The sequence below is a fragment of the Solanum stenotomum genome, chromosome 10, assembly GCF_019186545.1.
Source record: "Solanum stenotomum isolate F172 chromosome 10, ASM1918654v1, whole genome shotgun sequence".
In the NCBI taxonomy this organism is placed as follows: Eukaryota; Viridiplantae; Streptophyta; class Magnoliopsida; order Solanales; family Solanaceae; genus Solanum; species Solanum stenotomum.
The window spans coordinates 3,874,911-3,899,855 of record NC_064291.1 but is presented as its reverse complement, the minus strand read 5'-3'; the positions used below and the strand labels follow the sequence as shown (position 1 = coordinate 3,899,855).

Below are 24,945 nucleotides of genomic sequence, written 5' to 3'. Positions count from 1 at the left end.
AACATATACTTATCAGAAGGAAAAAAAGAATAAAGTATAAGTAGATATACATTTGTTCATAAATAGGTACACCTCCCTCTTTCCCCTTTTCTCGTTTTTGTTAAAGTATGACAAAAGTCCCACATTGGTGGTTAATGAAATGGGTGGACTCTTTTTAAGGCTTGGGCAATCCTCCTCCCTTTGAGCTAGCTTTTGGGGTGTGAGTTAGGCCTAAGACCTAATTTAACATGGTATCAGAGCAGGACCCATCTAACCCAATGTTGGGGCCCCCAAAAATCAAAATGCCCACGCACCAGATGTTAAGCACTGGGTGTGAGGTGGGGTGTTAAAGAATGACAAAAGTCCCACATTGGTGGTTAATGAGATGGGTGGACTCTTTATAAGGCTTGGGCAATCCTCCTCCCTTTGAGCTAAGCTTTTGGAGTGTGAGTTAGGCCTAAGACCTAATTTAACAGTTTTCTTCCTCTCTTTAAGGAATTTGTTCATAGCTTCATATGAAAATCCTATCCTTCTCCGGAAACCTTACATATCTTGCATAATTGTTTTTGCTTTCCTGAAAGATCCTCTCCAAGTAATTTAATTCCTTTTTCAATACACTATGAGATATTTTGAGAACAAGAGCTGCTCTATGGAGAAGATGAAGCTGAAATGTTTAGCTCCTTTCTACTTTTGGTGTAAACATAAATATCCTCATGAAGATGAGGATATCCCTAGTATCTTAGAGTCCTTAATGAGTTCATAGGAAAACAACAATACTTTTGTATATCTGATTGTAAGTATTTACTGGAGAATGTCCTGTAGTCCTGTGTTTATAATACAAGTTAGCTTTTCTCAAAAAATACACTATGACCTCAACTATTTACTTCCACAATCACGACTACTTGGTAGCACATTATACATTGTTAATGAATTTGGTTCTCGTCATTCTTTGGGGAACAAATAAAATTTGAACATTATCTGGTACTGCAGCTCCTTGGAATTGATCTGGTATGCTGGGAAGTGATGTGGATGGAGTATGCTTGAGCAAATAGCTTGTTGCTTTGTGATTTTGCCACGGTGTCCTAAGAGAATGATGCTATCTTCAACCTTAACCTTGTCAAAAAAAAAAGAAAAAAGAATGATGCTATCTTGTACCACATTTAGTTAGGTGCAGGATATTTGTGTGAGGAATAAAGGAGAAAAGTGTTAATGAATTGTGCTGACTACATTATTTACCCAAAAATAAATAAATTTGCTGACTACATTATTAAACTGAGCCCTATTCATAACTACATTATGTTTTTTTCCATGTAGCAAACTATATGCAATCTTATTCCTATTCCACTTCTAACCCTACCCCTCAAGCTAGTGCATATAAGTCATATGTATCGAGCTTGTTATAGACGTAACTAATATGAGGGAACAATGAGGGACTTGGTGAAAATATGTGCAAGTTGATCACCTGACTTCAAAAATTTCGTAACAACATCTCCTAAGAGTATCTTTAATCTGACGAAGTGACAATCAATTTCAATGTGCTTAGTCCTTTCATAAAATATTGGATTTGATGCAATATGAAGGGCCGTATGATTATTACACATAAGTTCCATCTAATTGATTTCTCCAAATTTTAGTTCTTTGAGCAATTGTTTAATCCAAACTAGCTAACAACATGATATGATCATTGCTCGATATTTTGCTTCTGCACTAGATCGAGATTCTGCATTCTGTTCCTTTTTTTGCTAAATTTGGAAATTAGTGGACTTACTGTTATCTTGCAATGTTCAGGCAGAAAAACCAACATTGTCAAATATCAATTTGGATATCCCAGTTGGTAGTTTGGTAGCTATTGTTGGGGGCACTGGAGAAGGAAAGACATCGCTAATCTCGGCAATGCTTGGAGAGGTTCCTGCCATTACTGATTCAATGGTTGTCGTAAGAGGAACAGTTGCTTATGTACCACAAGTTTCATGGATTTTTAATGCAACAGTAAGTGCCCTGTTTAAGCGTAACATACTTAGGCGTGAAGGTTCATCTTATAGGTGCTTTTGACTAAAGATATTTGGTATCGTATATCACTTGAAGTGCATATTTACGTTCTACAGGTACGTGACAACATACTGTTTGGTTCTGCAATTGATGCTGCAAGGTATGATAGGGCCATCGATGTGACCGCATTGCAGCATGACCTTGAATTGCTTCCAGTAAGCATACCTGCAAAAGTTATCTAATCAATATATTTTAGATAGTTATCTTCCTTACAATCTTTTTTTGTTTTTATTTTTCAATAAGGACAATCTTTCTCTAGTGTCTTGCTCAACTTTTAATTGCGTTTTGGTCTAGGGTGGTGATCTCACTGAAATTGGTGAACGGGGTGTCAATATTAGTGGAGGGCAGAAGCAACGAGTTTCCATGGCTAGGGCTGTTTATTCTGATTCTGATGTTTGCATATTTGACGACCCTTTAAGTGCTTTGGATGCTGATGTGGGCCGTCAGGTAACCATTTTACTTTGATGAAAACATGAGGGATCCAAAGCAAGATTCTTTCACTTTTTGTTTTTGTTACATTTTCCTGATGCACTATGTTTCTGAAATGTTTTGACTATATAGTTTTGTGGCAACTGTAATTCCTATGTATAAACACTTGTTGTAATGAATGATTACCAGGTTTTTGAAAGGTGCATCAAGGGAGAACTGAAAGGAAAAACCAGAGTTTTAGTCACAAACCAGCTACACTTTCTTTCACAAGTGGACAAAATCATACTGGTGCATGATGGTATGGTGAAAGAGGAAGGAACCTTTGAATATCTCTCAAATAACGGGATACTATTTCAGAAACTGATGGAAAATGCGGGGAAAATGGAAGAGTATACAGAAGAGAAGGAAAATGATGACGATGAAAATGACAATGACAAATCTTCAAAACCTGTTGTTAATGGTGAAGCCACTGGGGTAGCTAAAGAAGTTGGAAAAGATAAGAAAGAAGGAAAATCTGTTCTTATCAAGCAAGAGGAACGGGAAACTGGTGTAGTGAGCTCAAATGTTCTAATGAGGTAAGATCGATACTGGCTAAAGTTTATACAACCTTTTCAGTTTTCTACATAAATCTATGTGTGTGTGTGTATGTATATATATGTGTACACACACACACACACACATATATACATAGAGAGAGAGAGAGAGAGGAAGGGGATTTCAGTTTGTGTGGAGGTAGCTAAACACCTTTCAATTCTAAGACACTCGTGTAGAAAAGGTTTCACAGGCAAGCATTTCCGGTATTTATTATCTTGACTGATAAATTTGCTTAACTGTGAGTTCCATATCCAATCTTTAAGAGCTCTCATTTCATTCTATCCTGATATGCTTTATGTGTCAAGAATGAGGACTACATATTAAAGCTTTTGTCCAGTTTGAAGACAGTTTTTTTTAATAACCGTGCTGTCCGGGCCAGCTTGCATGCACCTGGACTAATTTCATGAGATATTGTCATGTCCCAAAAATACCCCATAGACGTGATTGGCGCCCGACACACACCACTGGTCAGGCGAGCCCAATTTCCATACCATAACCATTATTTTGCAGCATTTACCAAATTGAATAAGTCCCAAACAATATGATATTAATCACTAACAATTAGGTTCTTAAAAATATAATTTTAAAACTCTTACCCAAATCCCACACTAAACCATGGAGCATCTAAGAGAATTACAAAAGACCAAGACCCGCATGTGAAATCCCAAAAGTAATGACATCAACAAATAAATGATAAAGACGCTTCTGGTAGCCTCCACAAACAATGCGACTGTTCACCTCAATAAATAGATCAACTCTAGCGAACTCGTCAACTGTAAGCTTCGTTGTCACCAATAGTATCTGCATGGACATGCAAGTAAGCAGTGAGTTATACGTAAATATATCCCAGTAGGATCCTCAACCCTTTGAGTACTCCTAGAACAAGTTCTAGAAAATACAAGCACACAACGAGCACAAAAATAATATACACATGAATTATATCATAATGTAATACTCAATAAGGTCCAAAGAAAAGTGCAGCTGGCACACATATCTTAACATAATTTACACTGAGGACTTGCCATAAACAACAGTGAGGGAAATTAACACAACGCCCCAACAATCCACGGCAACATATATAATGCCCCCAAAGTATACCACAACATGTTTAGCCCCCTAACATATCATGGCAGGATGTGTATGCCCCAAACATATTATGGCAGCATGTGTATGCCCCTAACTTATAGTATATATAGCACAACAAAGAAGGAATGATACCAACGCCATGGCACAAGGCCACACCACAATTCACTTATTAAATACTTTAATATTTTGTCACAAAATAATACATTTGCGGTTGGTCAAAGACCATCAATTTTTGCCAAGCACATGCTTGTCCAAACACATGGACTAACATACAAAACACATTTTTAAAGTAGGTTTTGAAAAGCAAATATCAAAGCTTACCGTCTCACTTACCTCTAATTAACAACTCAAGCACCCTTTTTTGATAAAGCAGAACTACGCTCTTGGATCACCGTAAATTACTTAAAAATGGATTTAGAATGGTCAAAAACCCTTGGGTGAAAATTCTCTTTATTTTTGGAGCCAGTCGAATCCATGGTCAAAGGTTAACCCAAAAAGTCAACTCCAGTCAGTGGGTCAGATTTCCCAAACCATGACCACAACCAGATTTTCATCGGTGAGATGATTCTAGGACACTAATCCAAAATCATTTTTTGTAGCATTTTCCCTTTGAAATCAATGATTGAAGTTGAAGAAACCTAGGACTAAGCTTTCTCAATTCCTCGTAATTTCTCCATGTTTCCACCGTAAAAATCTTCTCATAATCACATAATAAACTAAAATAACAGATTAGAGTCATTACCTTGATACTTTGGGTTGAAAATCCCTATTTTTTTCTCTGCTTTTCTCCATTTTTTCTCCCTTTCTTTTCATTTCTCTCACTATGTTTTCCTCTTTTTCTTATCTTGCGTTCTGCGTCTGCCAATTTTTAATTTCTCACGTCTTTAGCTCTTTTTCCTTTTTGAGCTTGGGCCACTCTTTTTTCTTACTTTTCTCGATTCTCATTTTCTTTTCTTTTATTTAAATTATCAAATAAACCTTAAAATGTGGATTATTATAGATAAAGCTACCTCCTACCAGCAACAAAAAAATAACTTGATGTTTTTGTCTCCGCTAGGATTTGAACAGTCAATGAAATCTTCTCCATGGAAAATTTTCTTTTAAACAGAAGTGCCCCTTGTTGCTTTACTATTTTTATAGGGAGAATCAAACTAATTCTTCAAGTTAGAGCGAATTTTAAAGAAGTTACATTCTTTGTTATACATCAGCATTTTCCAAGCCTATTGTTATCACATGCCTTTGTGTACTGATTTAGGTTGTTTTCAACTCATGTTGCAGGTACAAAAATGCTTTGGGAGGTTCTTGGGTGGTTCTTGTTCTATTTATGTGCTATTTCTTGATAGAAGCTCTCCGTGTTGGGAGTAGCACATGGTTAAGTTTTTGGACTGACCAAAGTAGTTCAACGAGATATAGTGCTGGCTTTTACAATCTGATTTATTCACTTTTGTCTCTTGGTCAAGTATGTAATCATTAGCTCTTAGCTTTTGTCTGTCTCTGTTTTCTTCCTACTGATTCAAGATATTTTTGATGTTCTTGTATGCTGAATAAGTCAGTAGACTTCATTATCTAACGAGGGGAAATTTTTTTTCTTCTAAATATTGTCTATATTATTTGCATATCAGGTTATGGTAACTCTCATGAATTCATTTTGGCTGATCACATCAAGTCTTTATGCCGCCAAGATGTTGCATGATGCTATGCTTAATTCTATTTTAAGAGCTCCAATGGTCTTCTTCCACACAAATCCACTTGGGAGGATTATCAACAGGTTTGCCAAGGATATAGGGGACATAGATAGAAGTGTTGCACCCTTTGTAAGCATGTTCCTGGGCCAGGTGTTTCAGCTTATCTCAACATTTGTCCTAATTGGTATAGTGAGTACCATGTCTTTATGGGCAATAATGCCGTTGTTGGTCCTTTTTTACGGAGCCTATTTATATTATCAGGTATGTGGAAAACTAATACTCTATCTTTTATATTTCATGTTTCTGAGATCTAATTTCAACTGTTTTATAATAATGTGTCCAGTATGCTCATGCGTTCATTTTATTGAGATCTAAGCATGAGGTTACTCTTTCTGAATAAAAACTAGCAATTGTCATTACTCAGGATGCATCACACATACTTGGTCCATAATTTCGTTTAATTATCTTGCCCATACTATTTGAATAAAGTTGCACCCTGACATGTCCTGGTCATGTTATGTGCCATTTTTGAGTCCTCTAGTGGAGGGGAGTGAAAATAATCTTGGTTAATGAAAATGGATATGTTACCTTAACTTGTGTCTGGCTGATTGCAATTGGTGGATGGATTAACTTCAATTAAGCCTCCCCTTTGGTTTTTTCACTTTGATTTTTGTCCCTTTTCTATTTTAATTCTACTTATTATTCGCTCAAAACAACCTGTAACTTGCAGAGCACTGCTCGTGAGGTGAAGCGTTTGGATTCCATCTCCAGGTCTCCTGTCTATGCACAATTTGGTGAAGCGCTAAATGGTCTTGCAACTATTCGTGCATATAAAGCTTATGATCGAATGGCCAACATCAATGGGAAGTCAGTGGATAACAATATCAGGTTTACACTTGTGACCATGAGTGGAAATCGATGGCTTGCGATCCGTCTGGAGACTGTAGGGGGTGTTATGATCTGGCTTACTGCAACATTTGCTGTGATGCAGAATGGAAGGGCAGAAAACCAGGAGGCCTTTGCCTCAACAATGGGTTTGCTTCTCAGTTATGCCCTTAATATCACAAGCTTGTTAACTGCTGTACTGAGACTTGCAAGTTTGGCTGAGAATAGCTTAAATGCCGTCGAGCGAGTTGGAACGTATATAGAGTTACCATCAGAAGGTCCATCCATAATTGAGGGCAGTCGTCCTCCTCCTGGATGGCCTTCAGCAGGATCCATTCAATTTGAGAACGTTGTCTTACGTTACAGGCCCGAACTTCCTCCTGTTTTGCATGGTATATCCTTCACAATTTCTCCGAGTGACAAAGTCGGAGTAGTTGGCAGGACTGGAGCTGGAAAATCTAGCATGTTTAATGCTTTGTTCCGACTTGTAGAACTTGAAAGAGGAAGGATATTAATAGATGGTTTTGATGTTTCAAAGTTTGGACTTACAGATCTACGGAAGGTTCTTGGTATTATACCGCAAGCACCAGTTTTGTTCTCAGGTATTATTTTGTATTTGTTCTCAGTCTCCAATTTTCTGTGGATGGAGGTTTGTCTTTATAGATGTCATTATCTTTATAGTTCAAATCAAGTTGCTTGAAGATAATCATGCACATGTGATTCTGCTATTGGGCTGGACACACTTGTTACTGAACTGTGAACAGACTTCTGGAGAGTAAAATGCTAGCGACTTCTAGGAAGTATATTGTCAACCTTCCACATTCTGTCTGTTTCCCGTCTGACTTAAGTCTTTCTTGATCCACAAAGCCCATGGACATTGTCAAATATTTTTGGACTCCTATCGTCTTGGACAATTCGCCCCTCATGAGCTAGCTTTTGGGGTGTGAGTTAGGTCCAAGGTCCATTTAACACTGTACGTTTACTGCTGATATTTTTCTAAGATGAATCTCCCTGTCATTTCTTTGACATTTCTCCCCGAAACTCTTGCATAAATTCTTGTAAATGGCTGCTGGTATAATAATAGAAGAGATAGCCTCCTCCTACTTTGTTCCCCTCAAAGCAAAAAGCTTTGAGAATTTTACAAAGAGTTGCTGACAATGCTGAGTCACGTCTCTCTTGCCTACTTAATATACTACGTGTTCTTACCTCACATTTCTAGCTTAGCCACAAATGAACTTTATATAAATCTGAATTGTTCTCTTTCTTCTAATTTTCGCTGACAAATCAGTCGCTCTTTTACTGGTCTTTTGCTTGATGGTGCATATGATCATATAAGAGAGATTTATAATTTAGAGACCAAAGACCACAGCTCTCATATATATTTGTTTATATTGCAGAATTTCTAGTTCTATGCTAGAAGTGCTTAGTACCTTGCATATACTTGGCTTATTTGTAATCAACATGATTGGAACATGGGAGGGGAAGGAGCCGCTGGGACCGGGAGGTAGGAGAGATAAGTAGGGGGGAAAGAATGGAAGAAACTTCTAATGGGCCTTGGGTGGCAGGATCTGTTATTTTCTTAACAGTCGCTTGTAGCTGCTTCTTTTTTGACTCGTTATTTCCTTGGCTCCTTTGGACAGTTAACAGAGAATATTAAATGAAAATCTCCAGGACCATTCTATAAGAAATTTTAAATGGGTGAATGCTAAAAATAACTATAGGAATATATGCTACTAGCAAAATTCTTCTAGTTGGTCTGCATATAATTTAAATAAAATATGTTCCTCATTTTCGGGGTTGGCCTGAATTGACTAACAACCTACTGACCACCATTAAGCATCTTCTATCTCAACAATCCTCATGTTTTTTGGCCAGGGACCGTGAGATTTAATCTTGATCCATTCAATGAGCACAATGATGCTGACCTCTGGGAGTCTCTAGAACGTGCGCACCTAAAGGACGTTATCAGGAGGAACTCTTTGGGTCTCGATGCCGAGGTTTGTTCTTGTTGCTTTACTTATTTATAAGTTTGCTACAATTGATAGTTTGCATTCTATGCAGAAAACTCATTTAGTTCAACCAGTTCTCTTTCTCGAAATCATTACTAAGTAGATTTTTTAAATGAGAAGATATTATTTTATTCATATGAGAAGAAAGAGTACAGTAGGTGAAATACATCATTTCATTTAAAGGAAGTATTATAATGGGAATAGGAATAAGAATAGTATATACAATCCTATTTAGAATAGGAATAAGAATAGTATATGGAATCCTACTTGGTTGGAAAAGGATTGTAATGTAGTGTCTATAGATAGGATCTCAATGTAATAATGTAGATACATAATTCAATTATGTTCTTTTCCAATATTTCTCACATGGTATCAGAACTTTTGCGATCTTGGTAGAGAATCGAAGAGCTTTCGCTGCTAGCGAGTGGTTGTGACCCATATATGCCGCCCGTCTGGTTAATGTTTATGTTAATAAAAGTAGGACCAATGATATACGCATGAACCCATCATACCGTAAATCTCTCTTACCCACAAAGGTAGGGGTAAAGTATGCGTACATTTTACCGTCTCGTGACCCCACTTGTGGGATTACACTAGGTATGTTGTTGTGGGATCTTTTGCCCATTAGAGGTAACGAGAACAATTTAAAACAAATTGCTACCTGTGCGTAGATCATGTATAAATGGAAATTCTATTGATAAGATGCTTTCTGCCTAGATTCATGCTTTTTCTATTCTATAATGCAGTTGCTTTACTAGAATCTAATTAGCTACTTGTGGTTTGAAATCACAACTAAAAGGTAGTAAAATATAATTTTAGGATTCATAGACTAGATCAAAGGTACTACTCCCTCCGGTCCAACTTACCTATCACTTTAGTAATTTGAAACGTCTTAAATTGTTTTGACACCATTTTACTAACAATATTACTCACACAACTTTCCTATCTTACTAGAATTCAGATTCATTTAGTTATTCAAATTTTGAACTTCAATATGATGTTTTCTCTATCAAACTAACTTTTCAACGACTACTTCTATATTTTTTTTCCTTTACCACTAGCATAATAGATAAATCAGCATAAAATTTTAAACTTCATGCGCTGTTAAATACCCATTATATAATTTTAAACTTCACGTGCTGTTAAATACCAGTTATATAATTTTAAACTTCATGCGCTGTTAAATACCCATTATATAAAATGAAACAATGGAATATTTGATTTTAAAAATGCGAAACATTGGTACAAAATTCGGCGATGTACGTCTATTTGAACTCTTTTAAGTGAACTTTGTTGAATAAAATGTAATGATATCAGGGCAGTATCATGAATAAAGGACGAAGACTACAATTTAAGAGAACAACTTGTGTCACATGGAAAAGAATAACCGTTCCATTTTATGGTAGAGTCAACTTGCTTTGAACGAATATCTTGATTTAAACTTAAGAGCCAGATAGAGGATAAGAGAAAGTGTATTATATATGGTGATATTATTGGATGTCACTCGGGCTATTATTTATCAAAGAGGAAAAATGAAAGTTATATTGGTTATGCTATATCCAAATGCACTATGTTACAAAGTTACCAGCCTCAAAAAAAAAAAGTGCACTATATTACAATTTACAAAGCACGTTTCAAATAGTTATGTTTTTGCTAGAAAGAAAACCTATGCACCTATTTTTTGTAAAAGTAGCTTTTTGTATAACTAACTAACAGTGACTGTTCGGATTAACTAGATAGCTTAGAGGCTCAAGCCTTTGTATTAGTATATATTAAAAGTGAATATTTTGTTACTTCTATTCTCTGACTTTTCTATCTCTAGTATCCTTGTCAAACAAATTTCATCTATAGCTAACAGAAACTTACTTTGATGTATCAAGGTCTCGGAAGCCGGAGAAAATTTCAGTGTTGGACAACGACAGCTTTTAAGTCTTGCTAGAGCATTGCTTCGCCGGTCAAAGATTCTTGTTCTTGATGAAGCAACTGCTGCTGTTGATGTTAGAACTGATGCTCTTATTCAGAAAACCATACGCGAAGAATTTAAGTCATGCACCATGCTCATTATTGCTCACCGTTTGAACACTATCATAGACTGTGACAGAATTCTTCTGCTTGATTCTGGTCAGGTAGAGTGCTTGCCTCTAGCCCCCTGGTCATGTGACTCACTGTAATAACAGGTCATACTGGATTGCACATCTGAGGATCCTCCTGTGGACTCTAAATATACTAAAGAGGAATTGAATTTTTCTTTTTGTTCCTTTTTTTTATGTGGGTTATTTTAATCTACCTGTTGTGTGTCTCGTTTCAGGTACTTGAATATGATACTCCAGAAGTATTGTTAGAAAAGGAGGGAAGTGCTTTTTCTAGGATGGTTCAGAGTACAGGAGCTGCAAATGCTGAATACTTACGAAGCTTAGTCATAGGAGGGGGAGAGGGAAACAGTGTAGCCAAGGATAAACAGCTAGATGGGAAAAGGAGGTGGCTTGCCTCTACACGTTGGAGTGCTGCAGCACAGTATGCAATATCTTTTACACTTTCTTCATCCCAAAATGACCTTGTGAATTCAGAAATCGAGGACGAGGATAATATCCTGAAGAAAACAAAGAATGCTGTAATCACTCTGCAGGGAGTATTAGAGGGTAAGCACGACAAAGAAATCGATGAGACCCTGGATCAGTACCAGGTTTCCAGAGACAGATGGTGGTCTTCATTTTACAGGATGGTTGAAGGTAAAGACTAATGCAAATTAACATAGTCAAAAGCAAAAATATTGCTTTCATAGTCATCTTCTTTGAGAACTGTTATGCCATTATAGACCGTATTGATGAACAAGATTTAGACACAGGTTGACTGACACATGTGCCCTAGTCTAACAAAGAAATAGCATGTACATAGATAAAATGATCAACTTTACCCACTTTCTTTGCCACCATTTTTTTTAATTTGGCTTTAGACATCCGATAATTGAAATCTACTGGATTGACTAATCTGGATCCACGTCAGTTAGGGCTCACTAGAGGAGGTAGAGTTCTCCCAACCAGAAGTTTCTCTATTTCTATGCTCAAACTTTAGACGTTTGGTTAAGAATGTCAGGGTTGAGCCCATCAAGTTAGCCTGGAACCCTAGAACTTTCAATAGAAATAGATTTATATCTGAAACCCTATTAAAATCTCGACAAATGTTAAAATCGAACCCATAATTTTAACAGTACAATTAATTTAGTGCAAGGTTGAACTGATTAAGTTAGCCTGGATCTGCCTCTGCTGGCTCTTTAAGGAGGCAGTGCTGTTAGTTAGTATACAGATCCCATGTTGTAATGATTGATCAAATATATACGTTATATTTATGCTTCTTGGGTTTTTACATTCTTCAGGTCTCTCGGTGATGAGCAAGCTGACTCGCAAGAGATTTCAGCCAGAATATCGTCCAGAAGATCCTAACATTGAAGAAAGAACAATTCACTGGGATCGCGCTGAGATGTAGAAGCCTTCCAGTCTCTAGCAGATTATGGAATGGTAGTTCTTACTTGTTTTCATGATTCATGGATAGTTATTTTGCCCTTTTAACACAGTTATAACATTGATATTTTATCCCATAGAATTTTATAGCTATGCCTCTTCTGAAGATGATGAGGATCAGATTTTGATTGTAAAATTTTAAGGAGGTGTGATTGTGAATGCAACTATCACAGATCACTAAAATGGCTTAAGAGTGGCTTTTTGTTTTAAGAGATTTCTTGGTTCTGTGATGCATTGCTAAAACAATTTATTTTTGGAAACTATTATATCTTTACCATCTTTCTTGTGTCGAGTGTATCGGAAACAATCTTTCAGGTAACATCTCCATACACTCTATTACCCTAGAACCACACATTTTGGATTGTGCTAGATATGTTTTTATTGTTTACGTTGTATCATATGTTACTATTTGTGCGAATGACATACAGATCAAGAAATGGTGCAAATCAGTGATGGTTATGTTAATTTCATACCTATGCTTTCCATAGATTGTAATTAATTGCACAATATATCCTTAATTAGAGGAAACAAATTCTTAATTAGAGTTTAATATGTGGGAAATTTGTAAAGGGGGTATATCACTTTTAGTAGAAAATAGAATTTTGCAATTTTTTTTTAAGATTAAAGTGCTCACCAAAATTATTTTTTAGTTGATCCACTGCAACTGAGACATTTTGTTATGTACATTTGTAATATAAATAAGTCTCAATTATTTAGTATTCACATGTCTTAATACATCTCAAATCTCAAACAGAAACTAGATAATGTGTATAATCAAGAATAATATGCTTGGTAGCAAAGCACGCACTTATTACTCCTTCCATTTCAATCTATTTGTCCTACTTTCCTTTTTAAGTCCATTTCAAAAGAATTATTTTGTTTAAACCACATGGTTAAAGTACATATTTTTTTACACATTCCACGTATCATTAGTTTTAAACTACAAGATTAAAAAATCTGTTTTGAACTTCTTACGCTCTGTATCAAATCAAAATAGAACAATCAAATTGAAATGGAGAGAGTACTGTGATGATTAAACACCTTAACTACTTCAACAAAGTTAACCACTTTTTACACAAATTTGATTCTTGCACACATGGATGAATCTAAAAGACTACATGAATCTACATGAATTGCTTATGAAATGGAATTCCTCCTATTTCTTGAAGATGTACAAGATGACTTCATTTCTCCTTGAATAATCCTTAAAGTTGGACTTTGAGAACTACCAGATGTCTCAGAGCTCCGATTTTCGCCATTACCAGACACCTTACCAATAAACAGCTTGTCAAATATTCTCCTTGATCTTGATGGCATCAACTGTGGTCCACTACTTCTGTTCTTGCTTCCTTTCTTTACCAACTTCATGTTCTTCTGTGGATCTTCACCTTTTATCTTTATTTCACTCGATGGCTTCGATACGTTCTGCTTCTCTGGTAATGTTTTCTGCCAATATTCCTTTTCAGTCATCCTAGTGAAATCTACAGCATCAGTATTTCTGTGATTTAAGGTCTGAACTCCAGCAGCTGCTCTAATTTGTTCAAAGAACAGGACTTGAACGACTGTCCGGAGAGGCAGACGTTCGTTTTGTGCAGCATGCATAGATGCATCCATTGTTAATTTCCTGACATCCATGAGACTACATAAATGTTTTTTCTCAGCTTTTGTCAAGCTTGAGTGTTCCTGCAGTGAAGACGAACAGTTAATATATTTTAAGACCATAAACTTTTAAAATAGAGCGAAAACAAACCATGAGGAATCATATAGTTGATCTCAATTTGCTTGAGAGGGTGGGGTGTACGCAGCCTATCCCACCTTGTGAAGGTAGAGAGGTTTTCGATAGACCCTCTAACATAAGTGAAGCATATAGAATATAATGGAGAAAAGAACAGTAGCAACCACAAACAATACAATAAACGAAGCAAAGAAAGCAACATGTAGGGTCATATACTCGGTAAGAGAAACCAAACGGCGCTCGACTACCTACTAACCTTCTACCCTAATCCTCGACCTCCATATCCTCCTATCTAGGGTCATGTTCTCAGTAATACTTCTTCGGCCTACCTTTACCTCTCCTAAAATCCTACATAGCCAACCTCACACCTCCTCACTAGGGCATCTATGCAGGTCCGATATATGGGATTGAAGCATGGTAACACAAAGAGGTGTTGTTTAGGTTCAATTGAATGGTATATATCTACTGAAGACTTGGACGACCCCATTAAAATTAAGGACTTGCAGAACTTATGATATAAAAGGAAAAAGTAAATAAGGAACCTGCAGATAGATATCGATTGCCTCATATAATGCATCATGGATTGGTCTTGCTGAGTCTGGAATTGATTGCAACAGTTCAATAAAAATAGAGAGACTGACGTTTGGATCACGAGCAATTTCTGCAAGATAACCATCAATTAATTTACCGACTTTCAACCATGATGCATGCCCCAAGATGAAATCATTGGTGCTCTTCGGGGGAATGTTCTTATCCCTACTGCTTCTTTCACGAGCCATGAATCGATTCACAAGGCACTTCACTAGTTCAACATCATAAACAGTAGTTTGGGGAGACCTTGCTGGAATCAAAAGATCATTGACGGAAGCCTCATCCAGCTTTAAGCTGATGCCTTTTACAAGTTCATCCCTTGATGAATCATCTGCTCCCACAAGAATAGCGACTTTCAGTAACTTAAGCAAGAAACTACACGAACAAGTAACACCTTTGTCAGAAGGCAATAAGCAGATTATAGTTTCTACCAACGACTTGTTCCTTATGCTGTGAGCTTCAGATACCAAAGCCTCAATAGAATCAGGCAGCCATCTCATTGCATAAGTTCTTAGTGCCTCGCCAATAACACTACCATCCATTCTTCCTTTGGATTTAACGGCAACCATAACTCGTTTGTAAAGATCTATCTCAAGTTCACATATATCTTCTACCCACCAATCCTTGGGCACGGATTCAAGTTTTCCAGGGAATTTCATCCCAACTTCTGTGATCTTCTCTGAGACTGCCACTTTTCTGTTGTACGTGTAGGACCATGTAATACTCGAAGGATCCATTGACGTTTTGGATGCAATAGAATCTATACATCTACCTACCACCTTCAGATCTTCAGACCATGGTTGAAGAGACTTGGTGGTTTGTAGAACAATAATTGAATCTTTCCAGCTGCGGAAAACACTGGAATTGAGGAATACCTCAATTTTGAAGATAAGGTTTCCTCTGTCAACTTCTTCTGTCATCTCAAGGTACTCAGCTGCACAACGTGCAGCAACAACATTGTATGGATTGAGGGTCACTGTCATTCCATAGCAAAATTTGGCACAAATCTCAAAAGCTTTAGGTCCACCAGGAAAATCAACTAACTGAATTACATCAGAATTCTCTTCATTTGCTTTTGAAACAAGCTTTTGCAGCCTGTTGCTCATGGACAACAGAGGAAACTGGAAAACCAAAATCAGTATAAACTGTATATCAGATACTGATAAGACTCAGATGGGAAAGAAGTACATATAGTTCTCCACATGAGAGTAAAAGTAACAGTTAGCAACTAAAGACAAGCTGTTATCCATTTCCATTTTCGTTTATAAATATTTGGAGATAGCGTACATTGCTATGTCGAGAACAACCTTGCAAACAAGTCTATCGGATGTGCAAAGAAAGATTTGGGAAATTTCAGAATAAACTTAGTCTAAAGGCCAGCTCACAAAGAAAGATGAATCTGGATAACACGGAAAATTCATCAAACTAGATTTGTTTTTCTTCTATACAGTAATTTAGTACCCACATACAATCTTTGTTCATTATACCTACTTCGATCATTGAAAAACAGAAGCAATCAAGTTCTGTTTGTTTCCTTTTCTAAACTCAAATGAATGTCGCTGAAGAACAACAAGAATAAAGTACTATTCGCTTAGTGAAATGTATCGGAAATTATAGCAATTTATCCTTTGCATAAATGGTCAAGTTACCTTGTGAAGATAAAATATTACTTCACCAACAATGATGGTAACATCTGTTGCCAGCTCAGACGACACGTACCTGCATCAATAGATCAAAAATCATTTCCTCTACTTAATAATGTGATTAGAGTATAGCAAGCAACTCAAATATATAACATAATATTTGCCATAGACAAGGAAGAACAGAAAATAAAGTGTATGTAATCTCTCAGTGATACTTTATTTAGCTACTAATAGACTAATAGTGTCCTCTTTTTTGGTTAAAATTTCGCTACTTATTATCTATACGGCAAAACATAAACAACAAAATAAAACTTTCCTGCCAGTAGTTAAGTACACAGGAAGTAAAATAAAATATTTTTTTGAAGAGAAGAGTGAGAGATCCATGTGATAGACAGCTTTTCCTTCAACTTCTAAGTAATGTACAACTGAAGTTCCTTAAATATAAGTAGATGGTATTATTCTCATCATCATTTGCAAGTACCAGAACAATGTATATAAAATTAACCAGCATAAGTTAAAATAGAAAATACATTTAGCTTAAACTAAAGTTCCACCAATGGTGAGTTGGAGACAAACTCAACAAACTTGAGTTTGCGTTGGACAAAGAGTCGGAAACAAATAGATGAAACCTTCGAGGCTGACAAGAAGCAGAAAAGAGAAACAGAGCTAGCAAAATGGTTGTATGGAAACTAATAGTGCTTCTACTGTTAAACATTTACTTGCAAAACGTAACTATGGAAATCCAAGTTCTAGCTGTGACCATGCTTCCATTCAATTTAACTTCTGTGCACTAACAATGTATAATTTTGTCACGCCACCAGATTAAGGTCAACTTATAGCAACAGGTAACTGTCTATAGTAATTTAGTAACATAAAAGATCAACTGAATAACTTGTTATAATCGGATAAAATGCATTGACAATGTAAAACTCATTTACGCCGTCAGTTAACACATAATAAATCCGTTTCCATTTTGATTCCAGTGTTTCACTTAGTCAGGGGACAAGAATTTCCACCAGCATAAACAGTTAAAAAACTGAGAACTTTCACCTACCTAGCTATTCATGATATATGCTAGAAAAATTAACCTACATGGTCGTTCACCCAACTGATTAAACTAAAAATAGCCGGCGGATGTACAATATGTGTATAATCTATGTATACGGCTAGAAAAAGTAAACAATAAACCTATCCAACTATTTGAGTAAAGATCCTATGTCCCTTGATTCACCATTTTTTTAATCAAAAGATAGTTCAGTCATTTATGTCAAATAGTAGGTAGAGTAATTGATGTTACAAGATGTAAACATAATTTAGATGATCAAATAATTGGAGATCAATGACCCCACTAAGGTCATTTTTCTATGAGTAGTAAATAATGGACCACCTACCAATCAAACGCAGAAAGTAGATTGACACCACTTTTTGAATGTCCTCATGCAAGCCACCATCAAAATTCTTTAAAGGTAACAAGAAACTCTAAAATAGGCACATAAAGGGGGACACCAAAACAAAAAATAAACAAAAATTGCCTGCTTTTTTCAAAATCAGAAATAGAAATAGGATTATAAAATTAGAATCTTTGTACTCACAACTCTAACTTATTTATTAGAAAAACAAACAACAGCATACTCGGTGTAGTCCCACGAAGTAGGGAGCCTTACCCCTACCTCAGAGTTATCGAGGTTGTTTCCAATAGACCTCTCGACTCAAGGAAAAACAGTGCAAAACAGTCCAAGAAAAGAAGTAAAGGAAGTACAAGAAAAGACAGATAATAACAAAATAATACGTTAATCAAGGTTCCAAGGAATCAACATATAGTCACAGAAATCGAAGGACAAGAAATTACAGAAGCAATACTACGACTACTAATATGAACGGACATCCAGACAATGTACTGCTTCTTAGAAAAATAAACTCCTTTTTTTAATAGCTGTCTCTATTTTTTGTAAAGCAATCTCCAAGATTGTTCTGTACATGTGCACAAGAAGTGGAAGACACACTGCATAAGCTAAGGTGCTCATATCCAAATAAGAGAAGAAAGATGGAAAGAAAAAAATAGTTCTTTTTTCTTTACAAAAATTAAAATAGGAAATTATAAATTTAAAAAACAGTACGGAATAAGAATTACCTTCCTGTCATGCATAATACATACTCCATGTTCATGCTGCTAACATTTCTTAATAAAGGTTACTAATCACACTATTAATGAATAATTAAATAAATTTATTAGATGACCCTATGAGTAAATATTACTCCTACATTATAATTTGTTTGCCTGATTTTGACTTAAAACGGAGTAATGAATACTTTTTAATCTCATAGACAAAACTAAAAATACTTTAGAATATATCAAAATGCTCTTTAATCTCGTACTAAATCTGACCCTCACCCGACCCACTTGTGGAAATACACTAAGTAATACTCAGTAGTATGTTGTTGTTAAGAAGCTAAACTACAGAGAGGCAAAAAAGAGAAGAAAAAAAAGTGAGGACTGTACTTTTTTCAAAGTAGATGTCCTGCAAATTGTATGGAGAAGAAGAAGTGGACATACATACAACAAACATGACAAAATTAAAGAAAAATTCAAATAAAACAAGAAAATAACAGTAAACCATTTAACATACCTTATACTTTTTCCTTGATCTTGAAATGTATCTGGTTTTGATCCCAACTTCATGAACTTCATCTCTATTTTTTTTTCCTCAAGAAAAACCAAAATCTCTGCTTAAAAACTCCAACTTTTAGTACAATACAACAGTACACAATCACACAACTGAAAACTAACCCCAAAAAACCAAAATCTCTGCTTAAAAACTCAAACTTCAGAACAAATACAACACAACTAACTAACTAAGCCAAGAAAACCCAAAGCTCTGCTTAAAGACTCAAACTTTAGTACAATACAACAGTCATACACACAATCACACAACAAACTAACCCAAGAAAACCAAAATTTCTGCTTAAAGACTCAAACTTTAGTACAAATAAACAGTCATACAACACAACAAACAACAAACTAACCCAAGAAACCAAACTTCCAACTTCTGGGGTTAGCTGAAATTCACAGATACAAGAGATAAAACAAGTAAAGATTCCATTTTTATCACTCAAAAAGAATATTTCCAGTGAAGAAGCATCCTAAACTCCAATACAAACAGAAAGAAACAAAATAAAAAAAAAAAACACTAACAGAGCATAATCTTGATTTTGCTTTTACTCCCACCCCCACCTCGACCCTCGAGCCAAAACACCAAAATTTCAATACCCTTAATCCCTTTTTAAACTCCCATTAACACTAAACCACAAAAGACTCAAATTTAAGCAAACCCCACATGCAGAAAAGGAAGATAGATTGGTTGAGTCTTAAATTTGTAGCCGCCTTTGAATTAACTATTTCACCTAAAAAAACTTGCTAGGCTGTTTGATGTAAAAAAATTCTTCTTTTTTACTATACAAAAAACTAAGACACTAATTTCAAAGATTTCTGCAGCTTTTTTTTCTCTTTTTCTCTGTGTATATAGATACATAATGAGGTGTCTCTCTCTCTGATATACTGAATACACTGATGAAGTTGTCGTCCAATCTTGGAAAAATAGCAGAAGAGAAAAGAGATAATATGAGAGAGAAAAATGTCAGAAGAGAGGAGAGAAAAAGTGTATTGGTTTGTAGACTGTGTAGACACAACCAGCCTGGTTGGAGAGAATGATGTGGTAACAAGGAGGTTTTGTATAACGTTTTTATCTTTAATCAAAGTCTCGAATTTGAATTTTTTGGAATATGAAGTTGCATTGGTTAGTTAGGAAGTCTTTAGTCTCTATGTGAAACTTTTTAATGCGATCCGAATTTAGTCAACTCCAACATAGTGTAAATCCTAGTTTGATCTTTATAGCGGTTCATTGGATCCTACTTTCCGGATCGCCATTAGTCTCCATCTTTTATTTCAAGTCTTTTAACTTTCCTTTCGAAGACTTGAGAAGTAATTCAGATTCTAGAAATGTATTAGATGTTCTTTATATTGATACTATCAGGTTTTGAGAAATTTGTTGTTTTCTTTCGTTTGTAGCCCGACTTTCCTTTGGGAGTTTCGTATGTGTTTTAAGTTTTATTTCGACTTACGCATCATTTTGGGGTTCTGGGGGTGTATATGACTATGACCTCGATTTTTGAGTCGTGACAAATTGGTTGAAAAATCAAAAATAAAAATAAAAATAAAAACAAGGCGGTTTTGTAATTTTAATTTATTGTTTTACAAGGAAATATACACTTAGGAGTTATTTGGTGTGAGGTATAATAGTTCTGAAATAAAATATAAAATTATTTATTTTGTGTTTGATTGGAAGTATTAGATAGCTATTGAATTATATATTGCATCATTTACATCATAGTTATGAAATAATATACATGATGAGATAAATTATCCTAAATAATTAGTCTTGAAATAACTTGTTCCTAACTAAACGACCTCTTAGTTTCATTTTAATTCGTTTGATTTACTTTTTTTCATTTGATATGTTTAAAATTAGTATATACTAACTAAAAGACATTTAATTGATATTTTCTATGTATCATTAATGGAACATCAATAGTATGAGATTGTAATTATACCATCTTAGTGTCCTCGATAGACAAGTCAACTCTTTATAAGTCAATAAATTTGATAAAATACGATTTTTTTTTAGCTTAACGCCAAATGGCTATTGAATGAATCTTTTCATAAACACTGTGGAATAAGGAAAAAAATCAGTATTACAAAATTTGTTGACATAAGTACAAGCGTTTAAAAATCTCAAAATTTAAAAACAAGTAATGCTATATTCTGTGTGAATAAAAAAGGCATAAATAAAGGCATAACGATATAAGATATCTAAGAAGTTGCATGACAATGAAGCATCTATCTCCAAATCTCGAGTACTTCAATAGCAATGAAGATCACTTACTAGTCGTGTCTGACTCAATACCTATATAATAAAGGTGCAAAAAGACAAAGATAAATACAAAAAATATGTGTATTCAATAGCGTCGTCGATAGATCCTAATGATCATTATTCAATCATAGATATCAATTCATTTCTATAAAGACTCAAACTAGCATATAAAAACAACAAAGGTATATTCAACAACAACAAAAAAATAGACTCCCTAAATTAAGGAAAATCATTTTCCACATGCTAGGGAAAAAACTCTCAAATTCAAATTCTCAAACACCATTAAATCACTAATTTAATGATAAATTAATTAATTTTTTACAAATGTATATTAAGAATTAAAATACTACCCCACAAAAAAATCTAGCAAAATCTCTTGATTTTCACTTCACACCGTGCTCTTTAATTTCCCTAATCATGTATTAAAAAAGATCCGAATTAGAAAATTTCACTAGTCATATCAGTAATTTTTGTTGACGAAACGAAAAATTTCACTATTCATATTCAAATCAAGAAAAAAATTAATGTAGCATATTTTTATCTGATGTCGATTCTAATATTAGCACGTTTGAGAGATACACATGATTAGAGGGATTTGAAATATTTATTTTAATTATATTTAAAGATCTAAATAAAACTTCGTGAAGTATAAAAATTAATTTAATAATTCAAAATAAATATAAGAATCTCTCAAATTATTCGCTCCAAATTATTCTATCCAAAACAAAAATAATAATAATGAGAAAATAGCACGTGCATATTTCATGATATAAAAGTATCCACAAAGTTTATTAACTTTTTGTGTAAACAGTGAAATAACTAGTCATGCATGAGGTAAGTGATGCTTACAGCATTGGATACCATAATTGCACCTCTTGTTTGGTCATAATTTTAAAGTTTGAAAATTTTAAAATTTGAAATATTGTTTGGATGTATTTTTATTTATATATTAAATTAAAATTTTGTAAGTAAAAATTCAAAAAAAAAAACTCAAAAACTGGCTAATTGAAAATATTTTTAAATTAAATTTTATGATTAAATGCGTATTTTGATAAAAATAAATCTTCATTGATAATTTATTGGCTCTTGATTTATTGATAATTTATATTCTCCAAAAGCTTGACTTGAAATTTTCGAATCTTGATTTAATACATTTTTTTAAACACAAAATTTATAAATTATATTCTGATATGTCTTTTGAAATTATTTGACAAAATTCTTCATGCGTCAGTTTGAGCCTATATTCGTTCATTATTTAATAAGCTGAACTAATAAATAAATGGATCTTTAACTTGCTTAAGCTTAAATGAATTAATCGGATTATAATTTTATGAACTAACTATGCCGCCTCTAATTTTCTTTAGACTCCTGAACTATCCATCATTATTTTTATTTGTTGAACTAAGAAGTCTTTATTTTTTTCATATATATATATATATATANATTATAGTATTTCTCACATTTTAATTATTTTAAAAAAAGAAAAAGCATAAGGCCTTTAATTACTTTAGCTTTTGACTGAACCACATATCCCCATGTCCTGGGAAAACGACTTACCAACACCAAATATCCTTTTGTGTGCACGAATTCTGGTCCAAATTTCAAGGAAAATAAAAACATGAAAAAGAAAATTTGAAAAAAAGAAAAGAAAAGAAACTAACAACAACAACAGATATATTGATTTTTAGATATGAAGAAGTAAACACACGAAGGGAGTTTAGAGTCCATTACGTCATACGATATATCGATTCAGAGAACTAACTTTTAATTTGAGTCATCCATTCTACTCCCATTTAAAGTGATGCTAGAACTGCGAGGTGTGCTTCGCTCGACCACACGATGAATATGTTTCAAGCTGATTGCATGTCAAGCGCTTGAGCAGAGAGCTTGTGGTCACTTGTTCCAACTCGCTTGTTAGAAAGAACTTCATATTGAATTCAACACTACATATGATATTTCATTAAGGTCCTCCTATAGCTTTTTGCTTGCTAATACAAAGAGTATGTTCGAGGGGCTATATACTATACACATACGATATATTTGCATTACCATTTGAGCTTCGTTGAACCCCCTACGCCTAAGTTGTTCCGGCACTGCTGGAATTATTTTTAATTAACGCTCAATTTACTTTGAAGCATTTCAAAATAGATATGAAAAGTAAATATAAGAGCGAAAAAAAATAAATTTTAAAAAATTGTATGGATAATTTGGTAAATTAGATAAACATAAATAGTTTAAAAATTATAATTTAATACTATTTTATATCTTATTACTTACTAATTCTATAATTCAAAATTAATAATTAGAATCGTAATAATGCATGTGATTATTGGATATATGCAAAGCAAAATTGTAAAATTTCAACCAACAAATTGTAGCTTATAAATATTTTTAAAGCCTAGATAACATTGTCACACTTTCAAAGTGTAGATAGGGACATCAATTGATCTCTATCAAATAATGGAATAATAATTTCAAAATTAGTTATTTTTTGAGATAAAATAACAAAAATATCATAAATGCATCTAAGGTGTGGCTTAATGATCAAGGAAGTGGTTGAGAATCATGAAGTCTTAGATTTAATTTTCAGCGGAGACAAAAAATACTATATGATTCTTCCCATTTATCCTAACCTTGATGGATAAGTTACCTAGTATCCGTTGCTGATCTATAAACGGAGCAACCCCTAAATAGGGGTGGGCATGATATGGTGCAATACGATATTTGAATTCGATTTCGTAATTTCGGTCTTTAAAACATTATATCATTACGATATGGTTCGGTGTACTGAAGTTTGGTTTTTGGCATTCTACGATATGATAAATCGGCATGTGTGTGTGTTATTTCTAAATACCAAATATCGTACTGAATATCCAAAAAAATTTAAAATGTATACTATATACCATACCAAATACCATAATACCAAGACTATGATATTAGAAATTTCAATATGATGTAATAATTCGATATATACTATACCATGTCTATCCTTACCCGTAAAGGATGATATTTATAAGAAATAAACCAATAAAATATGGAGTACATAGTAATTGAACACCATAAATTATTAGCCAACCTAGGAATATAAGTGAGTTACTCTAATTAATTAGCTCCTATTGGGCTGCATTGAATAATTGATGTCATGCAGTACGATAAGCATTCAATTCATTCAACAAAGGTAGTCTTACTCTTACAAAGTTATGTGAAATGAATTATTCCTTACTAACTTATTCTATATGACGATATTTGATGAGACATGAAATATTAAAAATATATAAAAATGTTAAATATGACCTAAAGCAATTAAAGTTGATTATAAACATCTATATGACTATGTGCTCCACTTATACATATTGTGTTTGAGTCTTGTATTTTATTTCTATATACAATACTTTTTCGAATAGGATATCTAATATTTTAATCTATTTCAATTAAAGTAACTTTTGAACTGATCAACACACTTTATCTCTCGTTCTATTCATAACCAAATGACTATTTTAAAAAAGTGAGTTTCTAATTAGTTCAAGGGTGCAATAATTGTTCAAATTAGGCGTGGGAAAACAACTATCTTAAATTAATGATGAAGAAGAAAAAGGTACCCTAAAACTTTTGTATAATGATGAATCCAAGTAGTGGTTTCCTTTCTATTTCTTTTTTTTAGGGTGAGGGTGGGGGTGGGTCTATAATAGATAGCGGTGAAGTCAAAATTCAATTTACAAATGTAGATATTTGAATATGCTAATTTTTTTTAAGACAAATACGTTATTTAAGCAAAAGCTATATTGAATTCGACCGAACTAGTTGAGTGATGTTA

The 24,945-nt window shown here is 34.2% G+C and overlaps 2 protein-coding genes across 2 annotated transcripts in view; one reads left to right on the top strand and one right to left on the bottom strand.

Moving 5' to 3' along the window:
• Window positions 1-12,464, top strand: part of LOC125878243 (ABC transporter C family member 2-like) — a 32,637-nt gene extending 20,173 nt beyond the window's left edge. The window contains exons 18-28 of the mRNA XM_049559451.1: window positions 1,768-1,968; window positions 2,085-2,183; window positions 2,323-2,475; window positions 2,647-3,032; window positions 5,416-5,596; window positions 5,760-6,083; window positions 6,553-7,309; window positions 8,583-8,704; window positions 10,597-10,842; window positions 11,025-11,445; window positions 12,090-12,464. Coding sequence (XP_049415408.1) covers window positions 1,768-1,968; window positions 2,085-2,183; window positions 2,323-2,475; window positions 2,647-3,032; window positions 5,416-5,596; window positions 5,760-6,083; window positions 6,553-7,309; window positions 8,583-8,704; window positions 10,597-10,842; window positions 11,025-11,445; window positions 12,090-12,199 — 3,000 coding nt within the window. The 3' untranslated portion in view covers window positions 12,200-12,464. The remainder of the gene's footprint in view (window positions 1-1,767; window positions 1,969-2,084; window positions 2,184-2,322; window positions 2,476-2,646; window positions 3,033-5,415; window positions 5,597-5,759; window positions 6,084-6,552; window positions 7,310-8,582; window positions 8,705-10,596; window positions 10,843-11,024; window positions 11,446-12,089) is intronic.
• Window positions 12,465-13,261: 797 nt separating this feature from the next.
• On the bottom strand, window positions 13,262-19,846 carry LOC125878245 (BTB/POZ domain-containing protein NPY1). Its single transcript, XM_049559453.1, has 4 exons — window positions 18,831-19,846; window positions 16,210-16,279; window positions 14,512-15,681; window positions 13,262-13,917 (listed from the first exon to the last, which is right to left on the bottom strand). Exons 1-4 carry the CDS (start codon window positions 18,890-18,892, stop codon window positions 13,372-13,374), a joined length of 1,848 nt encoding a protein of 615 aa, XP_049415410.1. The 5' UTR covers window positions 18,893-19,846; the 3' UTR covers window positions 13,262-13,371.
• Window positions 19,847-24,945: the final 5,099 nt, after the last annotated feature.